The sequence below is a fragment of the Marmota flaviventris genome, chromosome 9 (assembly GCF_047511675.1).
Source record: "Marmota flaviventris isolate mMarFla1 chromosome 9, mMarFla1.hap1, whole genome shotgun sequence".
NCBI classification, from domain to species: domain Eukaryota; kingdom Metazoa; phylum Chordata; class Mammalia; order Rodentia; family Sciuridae; genus Marmota; species Marmota flaviventris.
The window spans coordinates 65932809-65957393 of NC_092506.1; the positions used below are offsets into that span (position 1 = coordinate 65932809).

The 24585-nt window shown below is 43.8% G+C and overlaps 2 protein-coding genes across 4 annotated transcripts in view; both read right to left on the reverse strand.

Moving 5' to 3' along the window:
• Ints4 (integrator complex subunit 4) overlaps window positions 1-1740 on the reverse strand; it is a 108503-nt gene extending 106763 nt beyond the window's left edge. Inside the window, exon 1 of the mRNA XM_027942666.2 lies at window positions 1483-1740. Coding sequence (XP_027798467.2) covers window positions 1483-1536 — 54 coding nt within the window. The 5' untranslated portion in view covers window positions 1537-1740. The remainder of the gene's footprint in view (window positions 1-1482) is intronic.
• Window positions 1741-7102: 5362 nt separating this feature from the next.
• Window positions 7103-18690, reverse strand: Kctd14 (potassium channel tetramerization domain containing 14). 3 transcript variants are annotated; one of them, XM_071616526.1, is made up of 3 exons: window positions 18617-18690; window positions 16115-16184; window positions 7103-7842 (listed from the first exon to the last, which is right to left on the reverse strand). In XM_071616526.1, exons 1-3 carry the CDS (start codon window positions 18652-18654, stop codon window positions 7171-7173), a joined length of 780 nt encoding a protein of 259 aa, XP_071472627.1. In that variant the 5' UTR covers window positions 18655-18690; the 3' UTR covers window positions 7103-7170. The 3 variants fall into 3 exon arrangements, with proteins under 3 accessions (XP_071472627.1, XP_027798455.2, XP_034492492.1); XM_027942654.2 differs by lacking the exons at window positions 16115-16184; window positions 18617-18690 and adding an exon at window positions 14821-14924; XM_034636601.2 differs by lacking the exons at window positions 16115-16184; window positions 18617-18690 and adding an exon at window positions 14817-14921.
• Window positions 18691-24585: the final 5895 nt, after the last annotated feature.

The window sequence follows — 24585 nt, forward strand, 5'->3', positions numbered from 1 at the left end:
TTTTATTGTTTGTGTGTGTTTTGCTGAAGACTGAATCAGGAGTGGTACATCCCTAATCGTTTTTTTTTTTTTTTTTTTTAAGTTATACATGGACACAATGTCTTTATTTCGTTATTTATTTTTATGTGGTGCTGAGGATGGAACCCAGGGTCTAACATGTGAGAGGCGTGCGCTCTACCGCTGAGACACAATCCCAGCCCATCCCTAATCTTTTTTGAAACAGGGTCTCACTAAATTGCCAAAGCTGGTCTGGAACTTGAGATCTTCCTACCCCAGCTTCCAGAGTTTCTGGGATTAAGGCGCATGCCACCCGCGCCTGTAAAACATGTCAATCATTCGTTCAACAAGAGTTTACTGCGGGACGCGCCACGCAGGTAATTTCAGCGGCTCCGGAAGGTGGGACAGTTAGACCGCGAGTTCAAAACCAGCCTCAGCAACTTAGTGAGGCCCTAAGCAACTCAGTGAGACCCTATCTCTTAAAAAAGGGGGGGGGGGGCCTGGGGATGTGGCTCAGTGATTAAATGCCCCTAGGTTCAATCCCCGGTACCAAAAAAAAAAAAAAAAAAAGAGAGAGAGTTTTTTGTAGGGCGCTGTGTGGGACTGTTTGAGCAACAATAGTAGGGCGCTTGCCTCACATGCCTGAGGCACTGAGTTCGATGCTCAACACCACATAAAATAAGTAAGTTCAATAAATAGATAAAATAAAGGCATTATGTCCATCTACAACTTAAAAAAAAAAAAAAGTAAAAATAAAGGGCTGTGGATGTGGTTCAGTAGTAGAGCACTCCTGAGTTTAATAACGGCAAATAAAGCCTGGGAAGCAGAACACCAGATGATTTGGAATCAGCCTCTTTAGAAACACATCAAGCACCTGACACGGGCTTGGCCCACCTGTCTTTAAATAATTCCTACAATTCCGAGAGAGGAAAATATTTCCCTCCTTTTTAGGTGCGCTGTTCCACCACTGAAGAGCTCTACCCCAAGGAACCTTGCCTTCGAGTGTTTTGACTGGACCTCGAGGCATTCCACTTGACCCCTCTCCTAATTCTTGAATAATCTGCATATGGCCCAACTTGTCTCTGGGAGTTTGGGGGACCGAGTTGGGAGAAGCTCTGCCACTACCTGACAGAGATCTAGTATATCGCCGGAAGCCTCAATGTCAGTGTCCGTAAAACAAGGATGCAACCGTAAGTCGATCTAACATGGTTTTGCGAAAGAACAAAATGAGATAAAGGATAAAGAAAAAAAAAACTCTGTAAATTGTAAAGCGCTATTTGTTTCTTCTAATAATTTTTAAACGTCAGACCACACATATTCATAGCGGCTATAATCTAACACGCCCACTAACTTGCAGTCTCAGAGTACGTATGTCAGAGTGTCGGCACCTAATACAGGAAGTGGAGCCTGCTTGGGGGGCCCCTAGGGTACAGATAAACTTTACCACCCAGGACCGGTCCCGGGACCCTCTCTGCCGGAGCTTACCTGAACCACTTTAGTGAACTCCTCATAAACCCGCTTTTTAAGGTGCGCCGCCATGGCTGCCCCCGAGCCCTTTCGGCCTCCGTACACAACGACGTAGGCGGGATAGAGTTAGGCGAAAACCCTTCTCCCGGAAGGAACCCGCCGCGATCCCACAATGCCGCGGGGTTTCAGGAAAGAGAACGCTTCTTGCCGCTCCGCTGCCGCCCGGCTCTGCTTGCAGATTTAGCTAGCTGCTTTGACTCTACCGGTGGAGGAACGAAAAGGAGAGCTCTGCATGGAGGAGGCGGAGCTTCCGGAGGGAGAAAGGAAAAGAGGGAGGTTAAAAGGAAGAGGCGGGACGAGCCTCAGCTAGAGAGAAAACCTGGAGCTGCTTCAGTGCCTTAATCTGAGAATTAAGGAAAGATGCTGAGATGTTTGAACCTTGAGGGTCGTTTTAGTTCAAACTGTGCTCCACGCCTACCCTACCCTGAGGTGCCTTTTCCTGCTCCCTCCCTCTTTTACTGCCAATCTAGCCCAGGAACCTTCACTGGTTCCCAGAATGGCTGAATTCGACCGCCCGACCTCATAAGAAATAAGCAAATAATTTGAATTATATGCAGTTTGATCAAACTAGGGATAAGCAGCTATATTGATTATACCCCATCCTACAGAAGCTGTTAAAATTTATAGAAACAAAAGTCAGTTTGTGCTAGACAGGACTTGTCAAGGGGCAGTTACTGTTCTCAGTTTCCTTGGAATCCCCCAGGCCAGGGGAATGGACAAACCTTCAGCCTTTACTCTCAGTGTGAGAAAATGGAGGATGCAGAAAAAGTTAAGGAAGTTGTCCTTAATGTCAATCTGTTTCAACTCCAGATATCCAAGTTACCCATCTTTTAAGGAATCAATACCTCGTCTGATCCTGGGGTACAGGATCAAGCAACAAAGTTTCAGAGTCAGGCACTGGCATTTGAACAAGTGGCTTCAACCATAAGTGTGTTTAAAATGCCTAAATTGAGCTGGGCACAGTGGCCCATGCCTGTAATCCCAGCGGCTCAGGAGGCTGTGACAGGAGGATCACAAGTTCACAAGTTCAAAGCCAGCCTCAGCAATTTAGTGAGGCCCTAAGCAACTTAGGAAGACTCTGTCTCAAAAAATAAAAAGGGAATGGGGATGTGGCTCAGTGGTTAAGCACCCTTGAGTTTAATTCCTGGTATTTAAAAAAAAAAAAAAAGTTAATATGGTTTACTTGAATAAAAATGGGAGGCTGGAAGGTACAGAAGACTCCAAATGCATGAAAGATGTCTACCCTCAGAGTCCTCCAATCTAATTTGAAAAACAACAAAAATTTATTGTTTCAAGATAACCTAAGTGTGTTGGATAAAAGACTGGTTCAGACCTAAATTTCTTCAGGGTGTATCAGAAGAGATTATTTTACAGCCAGTTTTGGTGGTACACGTGATCTGTAATCCCAACTACTGGAGGAGGCAGGAGGATTGCAAAGTCAAAGCCAATCTAGGCAATTTAGAATATGTCTCAAAAGGGCTGGGGATGTGGCTCAAGCGGTAGCGCGCTCGCCTGGCATGCGGGCTGCCCAGGTTCGAGCCTCAGCACCACATACAAACAAAGATTGTATCCGCCGAAAACTAAAAAAAAAAAAAAAGTATGTCTCAAAAATAAAATGAAAAAGGTACTGGGGTGTAGCTTGGTGGTAGAGCACTGCCTAGCATGTGTGAGGTCCAGGGCTCAGTCTCCAGCATCATATTACAAATATAAATACACGCCCTATTTCTATTTCTCAGATCTGACATTACTAGTCACCAATCGTCCACTCTTGAACTAGCTAGGTCTCTGGCAAACTAGGAATGGGCCTGGGTTTTTAGTCCTTAAGGATCACCTTGCAAAGGGGGAAAAAAAAAAAGGCACAGCAGGAAGGGTAGAGAAGGATGGAGGAAATAAGTAGAAAATGTTTTAAAAGTAGCAAAGGGGTATCCTAGAATAACAGTGTAAACCTGAAAATGTGATGTGATGCAGTCCTATGAACTAGGGTGTCTTATAAATATTGTTTTTTCTTTGGATTGTAATGGCAGCTATGTTTCAAATTCAATTTTAAGTTTTCATCTTCTAATTTTCGTTGTTGTACGGAGGATTGAATCCAGGGGGTGCTACCACTGAGCCAGATCCCCAACACCTTTTTTTTGGTGGGGGAGAGGGAGTACTGGGGATTGAATTTAGAGGCACTATACCACTGAGCCACCGAGATCTCCAGCCCTATTTTGTATTTTGTTTAGAGACAGGGTCTCACTGAGTTGCTTAGTGCCTCACTAAATTGCTGAGGCTGGCTTTGAACTTGTGATCCTCCTGTCACAGCCTCCTGAGCCGCTGGGATTACAGGCATGTGCCACCACCCCTGACACTTTTTATTTTTAGTTAGGTCTATACACTGATCTGCGCCATACAGTAATTTCTACTCCTCGATCAAATTGGTGATTAGGACAAGGCCATGACTTTAAATTAGACGATTGATCCCTCAGTGTGGGGTAGATCAGTAAATTGTCCTTCGTCTTAAATTAATGAAACTCTATAATAGTAGTTTTCAATCTGAACTGTACAATGGAATTATCTGAAGGAACTTTGAAACACATTCTTACCTGGGCTCTGCCTCTAGAAATTCTGATTTATTTCTAGGGTTCCCTGAGTATGGCCTGGACATTGGAGAATTTGAACTCTCTCCAGGTGATCCTGAAGGACAACCCAAATTGAGAACTGCTGCTCTAATTCTGAGCAATCATTAAGGGATTGGTAAACTTCTCAAGAAAAACAACTTATAAGGTCTTACCAGAGTTGGAAGAGACTTGTATTATCATTTGAGACTGAGAGAGTCAAGCAATAGGATGAGCCAAAAAAAAAAGGGGTTCCCCTACCATGGAGACTGGACTTTTTTCTCAAGAATAATACATCAAAAAATACTTGGTACAATGGTACATACCTACAGTCCAAGCCACTTGGGAAGCTGAAGCAGAGAATCCCTTGAGCCTAGGAGTTTTAGGCCCGTCTGGGCAACATAGAGAGATCCTGCTTCAAATACATGGACAATAACCATAAAAAAATAAAAAAGTGGGTACTTGACATGGACACTCCCATAATCCCAGCTACTCAGGAGGCCAAGGAAGGAAGATTGCAAGCCAATCTGGGAAACTTAGTTTTGTCGTGGAGTGGAATGGAACAGAGGAGAATGGAATGGAGGGATGACATGTAAATCAGTGGTAGAGCTCTTGCATAGCATTTGGGATGCCCTGTGTCCAACCCCCAGTACCACAAGACAAAAAGAAAACTTGAGTCAGGTGTGGTGGCACAGACCTGTAATCCCAGCAGTTTGGGAGGCTGAGGAAGGAGGATAGCAAGTTCAAGTTCAAAGCCAGCCTCAGCAATTTAGCAAGGTGCCAACAACTCGGTGAAAACGTGCCTCTAAATAAAATACAAAATAGGGCTGTGGATGTAGCTCAGTGCCTCTGAGTTCAACCCATGGTACAAAAAAAAAAAAAAAGAAAGAAAGAAAACTTGGTTACACAAGCAATCCAACAACCCCAAATCTGGAGTTTCCAAAGGAATGGGCTAAATCACCTTTGTAGGTTGTAAACATTAGAGAGAATTGCTCAGCCTTTTGAAGAATTGCAAGGTACAGAAAATTTTAAGTGTTCCCAAGAAGTCAGGCTCCAAACCTGACAGAAGCTTTTGGATTTTGTTTGAAATATATGACAGAGGCACTGCAGCAGGTAAAGGTATCATGAAAGGAAGAAATAAAATATTTGGGGGGCTGGGTATGTGGCTAAAGCGGTAGCACACACGCCTGGCATGCGTGCGGCCCGGGTTCGATCCTCAGCACCACATACAAACAAAGATGTTGTGTCCGCCAAAAACTAAAAATTAAATATTAAAAAAATTCTCTCTCTTTAAAAAAATAAAATATTTTTGTGTAAGAGCTGGATATAGACATTTTTGGTCCCATAAGGGGGCAAAGCCAGACGTCTCTGGGCACATATAGTCTCTCTTGAGTGGACTCCTGGATCTATCCCAACAGAACAACCATTCCAAAGGAAAAAGAAACAAATTGAAGGTGAACTGGGGAGGCAGTAGGGTGAAGAATTCATCTCAATTTGCTTGGGACCTTCTGATTTTGGGTTATGGAGTCCTGTGCCTCAGGAAACCTTTCAGTCCTGAAGAGTTTGCCAAATTACAAGTCAAGGGTGGGGGCCATGTGTCTCAGAACTGAACTTGAAAGATAAATGTCCAGATTACCTTCCTTAAAATTTAGTACTGTCTTAGGTTGAGAAGCAGAAGCAGAACATAAACTCTTTAACAAGTGGTTTATTGAAGAATTAGTGCTCTTAGAAAGGGAGTAGGAGCAATGTAGACAAGCTAAACAAGAATGTGCTTCCAAGTAAGACTGACCCCAGCCTGATCTCACAAGAAACTCTGCAACAGAAACTTGAAGAAAATTGAAGCTCAGCACGGAAACAATTTAGAAGGCTGAGGCAAGAGGATCACAAATTCAAGGTCAGCCTTGGCAACTTAGAAAGACCCTATCTCAAAAAGGAATGATACAACTCAGTAGGGTAGGGTTCCCCCAGGTTCAATCCCCAGTACTGGGGAAATTTTTTTCCTTATGTAAGTCAGGGGCCAGTCTTTTATACTTTTGTCTGAGAGGTGGAAGTTTTTTTCTTTTTCTTGAGGTACTGGGAATTGAACCCAGGGTTGTTCTACCAAGCTACATCTCCAGCCTTTTATTTGTTTATTTTGAGACAGTTTTACTAAGGTACTAGGTGGGCCTCAAACTTACAATCCTCCTGCCTCAGCCTCCTGAATAGCTGGGATCATAGGTGTGCACCACAGCACCCAGCTTTTTTACCAGAATATGTCTCAAAATTAAGAGTGATTGGAACCACTCAGAGGGAGCTGGGGATGTAGCTCAGTAGTAGATCACTTGCCTAGCACACCCAAGGTCCTGGACTCAATCCCTAGTACCACATATACAAACAGAATCATCCAGAGGGCCTGGTAAACTAGGATGCTAGACTGATGCTCAGAGATTCTAACTCAGTATGTCTGAAGTGGAGCCTGAGAATGTATATTTCTAACAAGTTCCCAAAGAATGCAGATATCATACTTTGAAAAATACTGTTCTAGAGAAGAGGACAGCTATGGGGCTTCCACAAACACATACAGCTACTGGTGAAGGCAATCTGGGAAGCATCTACTACAGGTACTAACGAGATTTTCCTCAGGAAGGCATGTTCCAGGTATGGATGAACTAGGGCATCACTTGAGGATGGGAAGATTACATCTTTAGGTCAAACTATCTAGATTCATGATGTCCTGTATTTTCCTTTTGTCATCCTGCATCTCCCGCAAAGCACTGTTGAAACATTCCTGTTTATCTTAGTCTTGTTATTGTACATTAAGGGGCTGGCAAGTACATGAAGCTTTGAAGAGGGAACAGCTGGAATCTTCTAGGCAAGTGTACAAGGGTCAGGTGCAAGGAGTGGAAAGTTGAGAAAAGGTATGTATAAATATTTGGGGGCAAAGCCCTAAGCTAAACTTGGAAATTGTTTGATGTTTATATGTTAAATAAAAGGAAGATGGCTTTTGATGACAACTTTTTAATTTCGTGAGCCCCACCAGAGCCCATAACACAGTCCCAGACTCTGGGGATCACCACCAGGTGAAGGTGAATATATGGAAGCAATCAGTGACCTTGGCCCGGTGTGCATGATCCAGGTAGTAGCTCCCACAGGACACCTGGTAGCCCTGGGCCTTAATGTCCATCTCCACACAGTACAGAAGGTCCTTGATTTCTGGGCCTACCTTCCAGGGCCCAAACTTGACAACTGGCATCTTTCTGGCCTCCAGAGAATGCAGGGGCTGGGCACACCTTGTGGCTTCCTCCTCAGTGCGCATCACACACACGACCACACTTGACTGGCGTGCTGCCACGGCCTCTGCCCTTGCCAGACGCAGCAGGAGCTCTAGATTCTCACTGTAGCCAGGCACTCGCAGCAAGAACTGCTTCCGCGCCACCTGCTCACCAAAAATCTGGGGCGTGTCCTCCAAGAGCTTGACCAAAGGCTGGATTTCATAGAATTGAGCCTCACGGTATACCTCAGGGATGTGCTGTGTAGGCACCTGCCCACTGCGTAGGTAGTCCAGAATGGCCCCAAAATAGGTGCCAGGGCGATCGATGAAGAAGCGGCCCTCTGCGTCAGTGCAGGCCTTGGTTGAGCTACAGAACATCTCTGTCAGCTTTGAGCCTGGGAGTTTTCTCAGAGTCCCCATGGTGGTGGTGTAGATCTGGCCTCCGATATTCAACTCTACAACGGTGGATACCTGGGGGCAAAAGCGGCAGGGTGAACCAACAGCACCATCTCCAGAAAGCTCATGATTTCAATAACCTAATACAGAACAACCTTTGTCGTTAGGTATTGGAAGTTCCACCATACTGAAAGGAATTGTATTTATACTGTGTAGCTCCAGAGGGTGGATATTTTAAGGAGAAAAAAAAGACTTCAGATACAAGAATGCCTATTCAAGCCTTTTATTTATATATATATATTTTAAGTACTGGGGATTAAACCCAGGGGCATTTTACCCTGAGCTACATCCCCAGCTCTTTTTATTTTTTATTTAAGGAAGCATCTCATTAAGTTGCTCAGGGCCTTGCTAAATTGCTGAGGCTGGTGTCAGACTTGGATCCTCCTGCCTTATCTTCAGAGTCATTGAAATTACAGGCACATGCCCCCACATCCAGTTTCAAGCATTTTAACTTCTTTAGATCAGTGAAAACTGCTGTGGAAGTCCCAGTGATAATATTTCCAAAGTATGTGGCCTTTGGCAAGCCTTTTCTCCTCCCTGGGTCTGTTTCCTTATCTATAAGACAAGAATATGCAATTTTTTGTGGTACTGTAATAGAACCCAGTGCCTGCCATGCATGCTAGGCAAGCACTCTACCACTGAGCTACATTCTTAGTCCTGAGAACATTCAGGTCAGGAGTTCCCAACCTGGGATGCTCAGATCTATAAAGCAATTTAAATTAAAGAAAGTAAAGGGATGGACATGGTGATGCACACTTGTCATCCCAGCTACTCAAGAGGCTAGGTAGGAGGATCACAAATTTGAGGCCAACCTGAGCACCTCAATATAAAAAATAAAAAGGACTAGTGGTGTATCTCAGTGGTATCATGCAGCTGGGTTCAATCCCTAGTGTTGGGGGAAAAAAAAGAAAGAAAGAAAGGAAGGAAGGAAAGAAGGAAGGAAGGAAGGAAGGAAAAGGTGGGAGTGGGTGATGATCCCCCATCTCATTCCACCATCTTTCCTGCCCCCATGCACCCTCACATTTCAGAAAATTTTAAAGAACTAGTATTCATTCAGAAGTACTTCATGGATACTTACTATGTACTCACATCCTGTGCTAGGAATTGAAGACAAAAATTATTTTTGTGTGTATATGTGTAGTTCTAGAGACTTAACCCAGGAGACCACTGAGCTACATCCCAACCCTTTTTATTTTTTATTTTAAGACAAGTTCTTGCTAAGTTGCCCAGGCTGGCCTTGAACTTGTGGTACTCCTGCCTCCTAACCCACTGGAATTACAAATGCCACCATACACTGAAAGGACAAAAAATATTTTATCATCAGAAGTTCTGATTAGCAGTTGACAGATCTTTGATTAATTTTAAAAATAGAATCTGTGGGCTGGAGATCTAAGTTGATGGTATAGCACTTGCCTAATGTGTGCAAAGCCCTGGGTTCCCTCCCTAATACTGGGGAAAAAAGAAAAAAGAAGAATTTGTTTTGATGGATGTTTTTCAAAATATGAACCTGTGGGGCTTAAATAGGACTGGTCAGCACTAGATACAGTGGATGTAAAACTGCTTCATAAATTATAAATGTGCAAGGGTAAATTAAGTTAAGATGTCCAGTGGAATTTTTAAAAACCTCTCTGTACCAGAGCCTGGGCTGAGCACGAAGGATGCATGTGAGTCTGCTTGGAGATGCCCTCAGCTAGTAGGAAGAGGGACATGGAACCAGACTGGGAGTTGTGTTGCATTTGAGGAAACTTTGGGTGTTTCTAAGGGATTTCTAAAGGATGTGATGGCTTAAGGCCCAGGGTTTTAGCCCTAGCACTGCAAAAAAACAGAAAACTATATAATTGTTAGTACACATGAAGTGATACACCAGTTGTTACTTTTACAAACTAGCTTCCTAAACAACTTTTGTTATTTAAAATTCACTCATTCAATAAAATATGTATGTGACTACTTTGTACTTTGTGCCAGGTACCTGGGAACCAGTGATGAATAAGCAGGACATGGTCCCAGCCTTCACATTCTAGAAACTGCAATTTTATTGTTTTTGTTTTTGTGTTGTTGTTGTTGTTTAGGGGTTTGGGGCACTTAACTACTAAACCATGTCCCCAACCCTTTTTATTCTTTATTTTGAGACAGGGTCTCATTAAGTTGCTGAGGCTAGCCTCAAACTTGTGATATTCCTGCCTCAGCCTCCTGAGTTACTGGGATTACAGGAGTGCACAACCACACCCAGTTTGTACAGTGTTTTAAATGCTTTGTCTAATTCAATCATAACCACACTGCTATTAGAATGTATTAAATCCCTATTTTACAGATGAAGAAACTAAAGCTGAAGGAGGTAAAGTAAGCTGTTTAAGATCAACCAACTACTAAGAGATGATTTGAACTCGGGTCTGCTGTACTCCAAACTCACCTCCATTCTTCATCTCCTACTGATTCATTGATTTGACAAAATATGTGGAAGACCTATTGTTTGCAAGCCTTGTGCTAGGCAGATGATTAAGACACAGCCCCTGCCCTCAAAGAGCTCGCAGGGGAGAGAGAGAAACAGATGGCTTACACATGTAGGTGCTGAGAGGAAGACTCAAAGGTAGGAGGTGTCAACTTTTTGTGTTGAAGGTTTTGATTTCCTAAGGGATGTGATGGCTGCTGCTGCCATCTGCGTAATGTTAAAGGGAAGGCTGGATTCCAGACCTGGAGACTTTACAACTCATTGCAGGGTCAGGGATGGAGAAAGGGCTCAGGATTGTCCTCCAGTCTGATTTAGGTGCTACCTCATTCTCAACTGGCCTGTAGACTCTACCTCTAAGATTAAAGTTGTATACTGAAATTAAGAGGGCCAAACACAATCAAACTGCTGGAAAGCACTGAGTTGCCATGGCAACAGCTCCTACCAGGAACAGTTGTGCTACTAGATGGGAAAAGGCAGAGGAGAGAATGCATCTTGTCAGCAGCTGTCAATACAGCTGAGAGAAATAAGCCTAGGATCTATGACTACTCCTTTCTCCCATAAACTTCAAGGGCCTTGGCAGGGCTGTTTGTTAACCCTGAGGTCACCTCTGAGAAGCAGGCAGTTAAATGTGAATTCGCAGACTTTACCCCGTGAATGAACCAATGTGTTCTCATTATTCCTGTTATCACTGAAAGCTTGCGGGTCTTTTCTTTCTTTGAGTGTATATGTGTTGTGCTGGGGACTGAACCCAGGAATGCTTTACCACTGGAGCTACATTCCCTAGTCGTTTATTTTGGGATAGAGTCTCACTTAGTTGCTGAGGATCTCCCTGAGTTGCTTGCAATCCTCCTGCCTCAGCATCCTGAGTTGCTTAGATTATTGGTCTGCTCCATCATGCCTGATTCACAGGTCTCTTAAAGGTCCTCATATCACAGGCAAGGAAAAGTCAGAGATGAGACTCATAATTAGGAAGTGACAAAGTAGAGCTGGTGCTGGCCATGAGGATATAGGGATGAATTAGACCCAGCCCACATCCAGTTCAAGCTACAGGGTCTCTACACATCTTACCTATTCCTTCAAACATTCATACATTTCGTTAGATCAGTCTCAGATGAATGAAAGAAGGGATATCTTCCCAAAATGTCCCCCAAGCCCTTCAGGATCTCTCACCAATCCACAACCCTGAACTTTCCCACTTCTCTACTCAGTTATCTGAGCCCTAGGTAATCTTGCATTCTGCTCCCACCCCTCAATTTTCCCACACACCTAATCAATCACCAGATCCTAGTAATTCTATTTGCCTGGTAAGTTCCATGAACCCCTGGACTCCCCCAGATCCATTCTCCATTCTGAAATCAGAGTCCCTTTTCTGAAGTGCAAAACCGATGTTGTCACTCTCTGCTCCCCACCCCCCCACCCCCAGGGATTGAACCTGGAGGTACTTAACCACTGAGCCACATCCCCAGCCCTTTAAATTTTTTGTTTGTTTTGAGACAGGGTCTGCTAAATTGCCAAGGCTGGCTTTGGAACCTGTGATCCTCCTGCTTCAGCCTTCCAAGCCTCTGGGAGTCACTGGAATTACAAACATGAGCCACCTCACCCAGACACTCCCTGCTTTAAACATTTGAGTGATTTGTAATCCCAGCAGCTCTAGAGGCTGAAGCAGCAGGATTGCAAGTTCAAAGCCAGCCTCTTGCAATTTAGCAAGACCCTAAGCAACTTAACAAGAAAACATCTCAAAATAAAAAACATAAAGGATTGTGGCTATAGCTCAGTGGTAAAGTGACCCTAGGTTCAATTCCCAGTACCCACTCTCGTTCCAAAAAAAAAAACACTTGAGTGACTTTTCATTCTCTGCAGATAAACTCTTGGATTCCTTAACCATGCTTAAAAGTCTCCTGGGGTGGGAATGGGGGCGGGGCTGGGGTTGTGGCTCAGTGGTACAGCACTTGCCTAGCATGTGTGAGGCACTGGTGAGGTGCTGGGTTCAATCCCTGGCACCACATAAAAATAAAAAACAAATAAAATAAGGGTATTATGTCCATCTACAACTATAAGAAAAAAAAAGATATTGTGTCTACACACAACTAAACAAATATATTTTTTTAATGACATTTTTAAAAAGTCTCTTTGCAACATGTCAACTGCTTGGCCTTTAGTAATCCAAGAATAAAACCACCTGCTTGTTCTCCTTCAGGACTTCAATCACTTGCCTCTTCCCCTCCCCTCACTGAGTTCTCATCTTTCAAGTTGTTCCCCCAGGAATCCTTCTAATAGGGTTGTCTCAGGATCCCACAGGACTGAGTACTTCCATTGTTACAGCCGTTTCCTTCTTGTAATACCCTGTTTATTCATCTGGATCCCCCATTACCCTGTGTCCCTAAGGAAGAGACTCCTAATTCATCAGTATGTCACATGCTACAAGGCTCAGCACACCAGGGATATTCGATAAATGTCTGTTGGATTGATTCACAGGAGCACCTGATATTCTGATAAAGGCCAAATCTTGCCCTACCTGGAATCATTCTCAGTGCTGGCTCCATAAATTGCCCGCCTTTGCCCAGGAATTTGTTATTTATTGAGTACCTAGGCAACGAGCACTGAGCACCCTGAGTACACAACATCTAGAGCACACAGATAATGAGCTAGTGACTCTATCAACAGCTAATACCAACAACACTGTCATCACTCTATGGGAAAGACCCGTACTCTTCCCCACTGCTAATCCCCTTTCTTTTCCTGCAATATTCAGGACAGCACTTAAGCCAGGAGAAAATTAGAATTTTTTGCTTTTGTAGTGCACAGGGGCTTTTTTAAAAAAATAAAATAAACACACACACACACACACACACACACACACACACATATATATATATATATATATATACACTTAGTTGTAGATGAACACAATACCTTTTATTATTTATTTTTTTATGTGGTGCTGAGGATTGAACCCAGTGCCTCACATGTGCTGGGCAAGGGCTCTACCACTGAGCCACAACCCCAGCCCTACTGGGACTTTTTAGCAGGTCCCATAGTGTAATGGTTAGCACTCTGGACTTTGAATCCTACAGGGGCTTTTTTTTTTTTTTTTCAATACTCTTTCCAAACTCCCTCTCCCAATTCCTGGGGACAAATAAGCAAGCAGGGGTATAACAGTGATCCCTTGCCTTCTTTTTTTTTTTTTTTTCCAAAGAGAGAGAGAGAGAATTTTTTAATATTTATTTTTTAGTTTTCGGCGGACACAACATCTTTGTTTGTATGTGGTGCCGAGGAGCGAACCCGGGCCCCACGCATGCCAGGCGAGCACGCTACCGCTTGAGCCACATCCCCAGCCCCATCCCTTGCCTTCTGAATAAAGCCCTAATTGCTCAAAGGCTTTTTTGTTTTTTAATGTTTTTTTTCTCTCTTCTCCCCTCTCCCCCTCCCTAACAAGATTAGGGAGACAGTGATATCCTAACTAGGAGATATCCCCTAGTTAATTACCCTTGAACACTCCCACTACTGGAAGAGATACCTGCTGAGGATCTGGGAAGTGAATATTAGGGTACCCTGGGACCCCTATCAGAGCACACCTGGAATGTAACACTTGAAGTGTTTCTTTAAACACTCTCACCCCCCATACCTTCCCACCCTCACCCCCCCCCCCACACACACACACACCCTGATCCAGAGAGTCACAGCTTTGGGGACAGGAGTCCCCTGAGTTTCTTCTTTGCTAGCAAAGCACTAAACCTTCTTTTCCCTTTTTCTCAAACGTGTCCTCATTATTAAATTGGCATTGATTGGCATTGGGGACAAGGACCAAGCTTTTCGTTACAGGGGGACTCAAGATCCAGGCAGAGGGCAGACAAAGGCAGGCTGGAAATGGCAGGGGAATCCCATGGGATTCCCTTGGGCTGGTTGAATAGACTCCCCCATCTGGGGCAGGGGAAAGGGAGAGTCAGAATAAGAACAGAGCCAGGGGAATGGGGATGGGGGTCCCGGGGGACACGCCACACACAGAGTGGAACCAAAACAAAGGACACAAAAATCAAGTGGAGAGGGAGGGCGGCGAAGCGGGTGCGGTAGTGCACGCCGGTAATCCCAGCGCCTACAGAGGCCGAGGCCGCAGGATGGCAAGTTCCAGGACAGCCTCAGCAACTGAAGCGAGACCTTGTCTCAGAATAAAATATATAGAGCTGGAGCTCAGGGGTAGAGTGCTTGCCCAGCATGTGCAAGGCCCTGGGTTCAATCTCCAGCGGAGGAAACGAAAAGGAAGGAAAGAAAAGAAAAAGCGCAAAGAGGAGAGTCCGCACAGAGCCAAATAGGGACCAAGGCGCGAAAGCAGAACGAGCAAAGCAGGAGGGACAGCCACCGAGGACAAAGGAGAGAGCCCAGCCGAAGGCAGAGGGAGACAACGCCACTAGAAACGGGAGACAGACGGAAAAAAAAAAAAAAAAAAGCGAAGGAAAACCCAGGTGGCGGGAGAGAGCCAGAGCGGAAAGGAGAGGGAATATAGCAGCCCCAGCCCACCCGTCCGCCCAGCGAAGCCACGCACTCACGGTGGGCGGGCTGGGCCGCATATTCTGGGGCGTCGAGGTCAAACTCATAAGGGCTCGGTAGACAGTTAGCACTAGGAACCCCAGCAGCATGCAAATAACTCTGGCGGGCGGAAATGCACCCAGCTACCTGCGGCTGGGCGGGCCTGGGCTGGGCGAGGCCGCGATGAGACCCTAGGCTAGGCACCGCCCCTTCCCGGGCCTGGAGTTTCGCAGCGAAATGGAGATGGCCAAGGGAATTGATTCTGACAACCAGGGACTGACTGACAACTCCCTACAATGATAACTGGTGAAAGATCATCAATTCCCATTTTACAGATGAGGAAAGTGAGGCTCTAGGATGTAGGATGGGAGGTGTGGACTACTTTTCCACCTCCGAGCAGCTGCTAGGATTGCAAAGCATGACCAATTTTGAAAAGATATAGGACCTGATATTTTCATTGTTAAATCATAACCTATAAGCAGGGGAGAGCATAACTCCCCTTCCTCATGTGTGGGCTATGCATAGCAACTAATTGAAGAGTACAGTATGGGAAGGGTGAAAGAGAGGAAGCTTTGCTGTTGTGAAACTGACAACAAACTGAAGTATTACTACTTCAGCCAGGTTATCAAGGTCAACATCAACAGTTACCAATCTTGATCATGGTATGTACATTTGATATGTGATGCAAACGATCTTCCTCCAAGCAGGGCATGATGGTACATATCTGTCTAGGCAACATAGAAAGACCCTGTCAAAAGAGAAGAGAAAGAGAGGAGGGGAGGAAGAGAGGAGGAAGGAAGAAAAGAAAGAAAGAAAGAAATGATATCTACCTCCTAAAAACCTATAACCCCAGTTTAATAGTAAGAAAAACATCAGGTCAGGCATTGTAGTGTATGCCTGTAATCCCAGCTACTGAGAAGGCTGAAGCAGGAGTTACTCAAGTTCAAGGCCAATTTAATGAGACCCTGCCTCAAAATAAAAAAATTAAAAGGACTGGAATCTGGGGATGTAGCTTAGTGGTGGAGCACTCCTGGGTTCAATCCCTAGTATTGGGGGAAAAAAAAAAAAAACAATGTCAGACAAATTTCAATAGAAAGGCATTCTAAAATATAGCTAACCAGTACTCCTCAAAAAAAAAAAACTATCAAGGACATCAAAAAACAGGGAGGAGGGCTGGGGTTGTGGCTCAGTGGTAGAGCACTTGCCTAGCATATGTGAGGCACTGGGTTTGATTCTCAGCACCACATATTTAAAAAAAAAAAAAAAAAGGGGGGGGGGAGCTGGGGATGTGGCTCAAGCCAGTAGCGTGCTCACCTGGCATGCGTGAGGCCCGGGTTCGATCCTCAGCACCACATACAAACAAAGATGTTGTGTCTGCCGAGAACTAAAAAAGAAATAAATATTTAAAAAATTCTCTCTCTCTCTCTCTCTCTCTCTCTCTCTCTCTCTCTCTCTCTCTTAACAAAAAAATAAAAGTCAAGTCCATTGACAACTAAAAAAATTTAAAAAAAAAACAGGAAGGAAAATTTGAGAAGCCCTCACTCATAACCAAGAGTGGCTTAAAGAGACACAAGACTAGATGGGATAATGAAAAAAAAATAAATAAAAAACAAAAAACTAAGGACATATAAATGTTATTGACTTCAGTTAATAATAGTATATCAAGGGACTGAGGTTGTGGCTTAGTGGTAGAGTACTTGTCTCGCACCCATGAGACACTGGGTTCTATCCGTAGCATCACATAAAAATAAATAAATAAACAAAGATATTGTGTTCATTTACAGCTAAAAATATTTTAAAAATAGTATATCAATGTTGGTTCATGGATAAATGTAACAAATGTACAATATTAAAATACAATATGTTAAGGAACAGAGAACTGGGTGTAGTGGCACAACTCTATAATCTCAGCAGTTTGGGAGATGGAGTCAGGACAATTGCAAGTTTAAGTCCAGCCAGAGCAACTTAGTGATTTTGTAAAATACTAGGTGACAGGCTGCCGTGGTAAAACGCCCTGAGTTCAATCCCCAATACCACAATAAATAAATAAATAGGAAAACTAAGTGTAGTATATGTGGAAACTTTCTGTACTATCATCTCAATTTCTCTGTAAATCTAAAACTGTTCAAAAAAAAAAATAAGGTCAGGCTGGGGATATAGGTCAGTTGGTAGAGTGCCTGCCTTGCATTTACAAGACTCTGGGTTGGGTCCCCAGCATCACACACACACACACACACACACACACACACACAAAAGTAAGTTCTAAAAAATCAATTTAGTTAAAAAATAATAAAAATTTGACCAGTCTGGGAAATCATATAGAGTTTCCTCAAAACATCTAAAATAGAACTATCATAAGATCCAGCAATTCCATTTCTGACTACTTCTCCAAAGAAGTAGAAAATAAAGTCTTGAAGAGACATTTGTTCGCTCATGGTCATAGCAGCATTATCCGCAATAGCCAAGAAGTGGAAGCAGCCCAAATGTCCATCAAGAGGTGAATGGAGGGCTGGAGTTGTAGCTCAGTGGTAGAGAACTTGCCTTGCAAGTTCAAAGCACTGGGTTCAATCCTAGCACCACATAAAAACAAATAAAGGCATTGAGTCCATACACAACTAAAAAAAAAAAAATTTAAAGAGGTGAATGGGTAAACAAAGTGTAATATATAACACAATAGAATATCATTCAGCCTTAAAACAAATAACATTCTGACACATGCTCCAACATGAAGTTCTTTGAATGAACCTCAAAGACATTATATTTCAAGCTCCAGTTGTGGCTCAGTGGTAGAGCACTTGCCTAGCATATGTGAGGCACTGGGTTCAATTCTCAGCACTACATATAAATAAATAAATAAAACAAAGGTCCATTGACAACTAAAAAATATTTTTAAAAAGACATTATGCTAAGTGAAATAAGTTCCACAAGAAGACCATACTTTATGATTCTTATGCAGAAACTAGAGTAAAATAAGAGAAAAATGGGAGGGGATCAGATGTCATAAAGATTTAGGGAAGATCAGTGGGGTATAAGAATATCAGAAGGGAGTGAGGAGGGACAGGTAAGATGAGGAAATGTAGAATGAGTTTAGCAAACTTATACTGCGTCCATGTACAAATATACCACAGTGAATTCTACCTTTATGTATGTGTATAAAGCACTAATCAAAAATTTAAAAAAAAATAAGCAAGTGAAAGGAAGATCAGTAGAGGAAGTAGAATAGGGGGAAAGAGGAGGAGAAAGGGGAGGGCACAAGGAACTGAAATGGAGTAAATAAAATTCCATGCACGTACAATTTTGAAAAAGTATAAATGAGAAAAAGAAAAGGCAACACCATAAGACTAGCATAAGATATTCCAAGAGGAAGTCAGTTTTTCATTTTGGGGAATCTGGCAAGGCTTCATGTAAGAGGGTCATCTTGAAGGAGGAAGAGGTTTGTGCAAGAGAGATCTGAATGGCATCCTTTCCAGCAGAGAGGTTAAGTTGTGCAAAGTGAAGGAGGGAGGAAAAAGGAAACTAGCATGTGCTGAGTACTGACAGTGAACACAGATTCTCATGCCAATCCTTCCAAATAGTTAGAATTGCTGCACAGATGAGGAAACTGAAGCTTGGGGAAGTTCAATGAGTGGCTCAAAAGTCATACTGCTGGTAACTTCAGGAGCCATGTTTGGACCCATGTCTTTTTCACTCAAAAGTTCTCTCCCTTTGCCCGTGAAGAATCGTTGGGTTACGGGGTATATTAGTCCATTTTCTGTTACTAAGACAAAATACCTGATGCTGTGTACTTTACATAGGAAAGAGATTTATTTAGCTCACAGTTTAGGAGGCTGAAAGTCCAAGATCAGGAGGCCCATCAATTCAGCTCTTGGCTGAATTGGGTTATAACATGGTAATTGGCATCATGGTGAGATTATGTGAGAGAGGGAGAGATCATATTTCAAGATCAGAAGCCAGAGAGACACTGAGGAGAAGCCAGTAATGACCTCTCACTAAGTCCCACCTCTTAAAGGTCCCACTACATGTTAACACACCATACTGGGTACCAAGCTTCCAACACATGAATCATCAGGAAACATTCTCAACCATAACACCAGGTGAAGTATGTTCCTTAATCATTATAACACTCCAAAAGTGTCCAAGCCATGGGGAGGGACCTGTGATCTCTTCAAGGCAGTCTTCCATGCTCATTGTGCCTGGTTGGGGGACCTCCTGTGAATGCCACACGGCACAGTGCACACTGTCCTCTGCATAGTCTGACTCCTCTGAGGTTGATCAGCCACGTGGGTCCAGATGATTCCACAGGGAGGCAGACTTCTGAAGTGTATTCACCCCAGAAAGGAGGGCTGCCCATTCCAAGGGGCAGTGGGTGAGCACCAAGCAGCCTGGGCTTTCAGGTCCACTTCCTGCTTCATCGCCAGCGCCAGCCCCCTTCTCATGCCTTCATGCCTTTGTTATGTGTTTCCCCTACTTGGAATTGCCCACCAGTCCATTCTTCTCTGCCTGGAAAACTCCAGCACCACCTCAAGACCAAATTCAGATGGTCCTTTGTATCTGTTATGGTTTGGATATGAGATATCCCTCAAAAGCTCTTGTGTTAATGCAGGAATTCTCAGAGGCAAAATGATTAGGCTATGAGAACTGTAACTGAATCCATCCATTCTAGTTTAAATAAAACGACTCTGTGGTTAACTATAGGCATGTGCGGAGTGATTGGAGGAGGGGGCCCACTGTGAGCTTGCCCTGGAAGGGTTCATCTTCCCTGAGGCCCTTCCCTATTCCCTCTCTATCTCCTGGCTGTCATGAGTGGAGCAGCTTCCTTCCACCATACACTTCCGCCATAAAGTTCTGCCTCACCTTGGGCCCAGAGCAATGAAGTCAGTCAACCATGGAATAAACGTCTGGAACCAAGAGCCAAAATAAACTTTTCCTCCTCTTCCTCTAGGTTGTGTGTGTGTGTGTGTGTGTGTGTGTGTTTAGTACTGAGGCACTGAGCCTCATCCCTAGTCCTTTATTTTATTTTTATTTTGAGACAGGGTCTCCCATAGGTTACTTAGAGCCTTGATAAATTGCTAAGGCTGACCTTGAACTTGCAATCCTTCTGCTTTAGCCTCCTGAGTTTCTGGGATTACAGCTATGGACCACCGCGCCTAGCACCACCTACATTTCATGTATGAGCACCCCTGGATTACCAAAGATGAAGTGTCTGTACCAGAGTCAGCACCAACAGGCAAGAGACCCAGGTCCTACCTGGTTCAACCACCATTTACAGGATAACCTGGGGCCAGTCCCTCCCCCTCTCTAGGCCTCAGTTCTCTACCTATAACATGGTAGGTGTTGGGGAATTATCTGAGAGGGTCCCTGTTATCCTGTCTTGCTTGGTGCTATGGCAACCAAAGAATTCAAAGGGCCCCTTGGTGTTGTCTATGCTGGATCTTATTTCCCTTTGGCCTGATTCCAAGAGCAAGTGCTGTTTCCCTCTGCCCTCCTCCCACCCACCAGCTCTTTGTTCTTCCTGAGACAAAGCCTCCAGCCCTTCTGCTCCCCAGGCAGCTGGGCTTCTGGCCAGCCAGCCAAGTGGCAGCTGGGACTCAGATGAAAGGGCCCTCAGAAGGCTACCTGTGGCAGAGTGCCCAGCCCAGGCCTGGCAGCCCTGGGCCCAGCTGTCCCATGAGGCATTCTGCCCACCCCTCCCACACAAAGCTCCCTTTATGAGACCCGCAAAGGAGGACACCCATGTCAACCCACAAGAACCACCTTCCATTCCCTTCCCTCTGCCCCACAAGAGCTTAAGAAATAACCAGGTCTTTAGGGAATGTTCCAGGATGGATCAGACTAGCCTGACTCCATGCCAGGCGGTTTGGAGAGTTTTATCCTGTTTAATCTTCAGAACAATGTTGGTTGCAAGTATTGCCATTCTCTTTTGAGAGAAGAGGAACATGCATATCTGAGTGCCTACTATGTGTCAATCACGGTATGAGGCACTGGGAAGAGAGCAGTGAGCTAGGGGACAAGAGCTGGCCTTGTAGGCCTCACTTTCATCAGGGACACAGATTGTAATTGAATAACCACAAATAAATATCTGGTTACACAGTGTGAGCAGTCTTAAGAGGGAAGAACTAGGAACTGTAATTATAGATAGATATGCTAAAGAGTGGATAAATAATGGTGAATTCATTAGAGAGGAGCCAGGGCAGACGATGTCTCAAGGGTGAAGAGGAGTTCAGTGGTAGGAGGGTAGGGTACAGTGGGGCACACAGGACCCTGAGCTCTGAGGCAGGAAGCAGGTGCAGAGTTAGAGGAGGAATGGAAGAAGGAGGCCTGTGACAAGAGAGCAAGGAAGGACACCCCCTTTTGATCATCTTTGGCTGCAACACCCTGTTAGAAATGCTACTTTATAAACCACAGGGCACAGTGGGCACACTTGTAATCCCAGTGACTGGGGAGGCTAAGGCAGGAGGATCACAAGTTCAAGGCCAGCTTCAGCAACTTAGTGAGGTCCAAAGCAACTTAGACTCTGTCTCAAAAATAAAAAAATTATAAAATCTGAGAAAAATAAGTTTATTTGCAGTTTGACCAAATAGGGAAGATAGCTAATCTGCCTTCCTGAACCCCCTGAAGAATTAGGATTAGGGAAAGAACAAAAGCAGAAATATGTATATGTATCAGGCTATGTGGGGTTGTAAATCATTTTTCTTTCTTTTTTTCCAATGTTAGGGATCAAACCCAGGGCCTTGTGCTTACTAGGCAAGCCCTCTACTACGGATCTAGGGATTGAACCAGGAACATCATACCTACCATTCTTCCTGTGCTATAACACCAGTCTTTTTTTTTTTTTTTTTTTAATTGGAATCTGGTTAACTTGCTAGGCTGGCCTGGAACTTGTGATGCATTCCCTTCCACCTCTCAAATAGCTGGTATTACAGGAGTATGCCACTGTGCCCTCCTGGCTGTAAATTTGGTTTTCAGGTCCTGTTGGCATCCTCCTGGTGCCAGAGGCCAGAATTTTGAGGGGTAGTTTTCATGTCAGCATGAGATGATTGAAACAGACACATTTAGGGGCTTCCACTCTGAATTAAGGGCAACTTGCTCTGACCGAAAGTGAAAGCTGTCAGTTCACACCCTAATGCTGAGATCCTCAGGACACCAAGAAAGCTGAAAATGGACACTCCCTCGGCTCAGGTCCATCTAGCACTGGGCTGACTCATAGACACAGGGACATCTCCTGCCTTCTCCCTCACTGCGCTCTTCTTTAAAAGCTCTATTCACCTTCAGGGATCTTGAAGCAATAAGTTTCTTCTATCTTCCTTCAGAGCTGGCTTTGGATAAAACCTATTTTCCTACTAATTTGACTCTCTATATTTCTGGAGCACAGTGTGGTAGCCTCGCCTCTTCCTCTCCAGGCTGGTGTTGAAGCAGGCAGGTAACATGATTGATTGCCTGCGATACTGGAGACAGGAGTCTTTGACTCTGTGTGTGTAAGAATGGAGTTTGAATCAAGTGAGCATGAATACATAGGCAAAGCTTTAATCAGGACTGACTCATAGTGGGGTAGGGAGGGGTTGCATGGGAGGAATAGACGAACTCTAGATAGGGCAGAGGGGTGGGAGGGGAAGGGAGGGAGCAGGGGGTTAGCAATGATGGTGGAATGTGATAGACATCATTATCCAAAGTACATGTATGAAGACATGAATTGGTGTGAATATACTTTATATACAGAGATATGAAAAATTGTGTTCTATATGTGTAATAAGAATTGTGATGCATTCTACTGTCATGCATTTAAAAAAATAAAAGCAATTAAAAAAAAAGCTTTAATCAGAAAGAGAAAAGGGGGAGGAAGCTTCACCTCCTCCAGGAGAAAGAGGCAGCTCTGATAGAGAAAAGTCAGAACTGTCCATGAACAAATGAGTGGCCTAGGCCTTGCCCTTTATTGAGTGGCTGGGGCAGGAATGGTAAAATATTTAAGGAGTTTCTTTTTTTTATGTAATACTCTTGCAGATATCTTTTGGCATCACCTTGTACCTGGTGTTTATGGCTGATGTGGTTACAAATAGGAGTATGAGCCCAGTCGGGTGGTGCATGCCTATAATCCCAGCAGCTCAGGAGGCTGAGACAGGAGAAACACAAGTTCAAAGCCAACTTCAGCAATGGCGAGGTGCTAAGCAACTCAGTGAGATTCTGACTCTAAATAAAGTGCAAAATAGGCTGGGGATGTGGCTCAGTGGTCGAATGCCCCTGAGTTCAATCCCTAGTACCCCCCCCAAAAAAAAGTAGAAGTATGAGAACCAGGTGGCACACACCTGCAACTTAATGAGACTGTCTCAAAATAAAAAATTAAAAAATACAAAGGGTTGGGGATATAGTTCAGTAGTAAAGCACCCCTGGGTTCCATTCCCAGTTAAAAAAAAAACAAAACACCTTTAGTAGCAGATTATGAATTGAGAAAGTTCATCTGTCATTTTATCCCCTATTATCCTTGACTGTCTCATCTGTAGGAAGCTAAAATGGAGAAAAAAAAAAAAAAAAACTAAGAGATTAGCTGATAATGACTGGGTCTTTAAGTTTTTCAAATTTAAAGGAGTGGGGCTGGGGCTGGGGCTCAGTGGTAGCGCACTTGCCTGGCATGGGTAAGGCACTGGGTTCGATTCTTAGCACCACATATAAATAAATAAAATAAAGGTCTATCAACAACTAAAAAATATTTTTTAAAAAATTTAAAGGAGGGGGCTGGGATGTGGCTCAAGCTGTATTGCACTCGCCTGGCGTGCGTGCGGCCCGGGTTCGATCCTCAGCACCACATACAAACAAAGATGTTGTGTCCGCCGAAAACTAATAAATAAGTATTAAAAAAATAAAAAAAAAAAATTTAAAGGAGTGTTTGTTGCACTGGTAATATAGCTGCTGAAGTATGGCTAGGCTTCCTTTTGAAGCCCTCTACTTGTTTGGGCCCCAGACCTAGGAAGCTCCTTTCTGGAGGGAACAGGCAACCTGAGTTCCTGAGTAAGGTTAGAACTTTCACTTTCAGGCTGGGAGTGTATCTCAGCATTAGAGAGCTCTCCTAGCATGCACAAGGTCCTGGTTCAATCCCTGTTACTACTGTAAGTAAAAGAAGAAGAAAAAGAGCTTGTTCAATTTAACCTTGACTAAAGGAAACAGAGACCAGGCCTAGAAGGTCAGTTCATAAACTTGTGGGCCTTTTTTAATTTTAATTTTTTAAATTTTTAATTAATGTATTTATTTAATTAGGCATATATGACAGCAGAATGCATTTTGATTCATTGTACACAATTGCAGCACAACTTTTCATTTCTCCAGTTGTATACGATGTAGCGTCGCACCATATGTGCGGTCATACATGTACCTAGGGGAATGATGTCCATCTCATTCCACATCTTTCCTGCTCCCATGCACCCTCCCTATCCTCTCTCCCCTTTGCCCAAAGTTCCTTAATTTTTCCCATGCCCCCTCCCGCACTTATCAGAGAGAACATTCGGCTTTTGGTTTTTTTGGGGATTGCTTTACTTCACTTAGCATGATATTCTCCAACTCCATCCAATTACCTGAAAATGCCACAGTTTCTTTAATTCATCTATTGAAGGGCATCTAGGTTGCTTCCACAGTTTAGCTATTGTGAATTGAGCTGCTTATGAAATTGATGTGACTGCATTACTGTAGTATCCTGATTTTAAGTCCTTTGGGTATAGACCAAGGAGTGGGATAGCTGGGTCAAATGGTGGTTCCATTATAAGTTTTATAAGGAATCTCCATACTGCTTTCCAGATTGG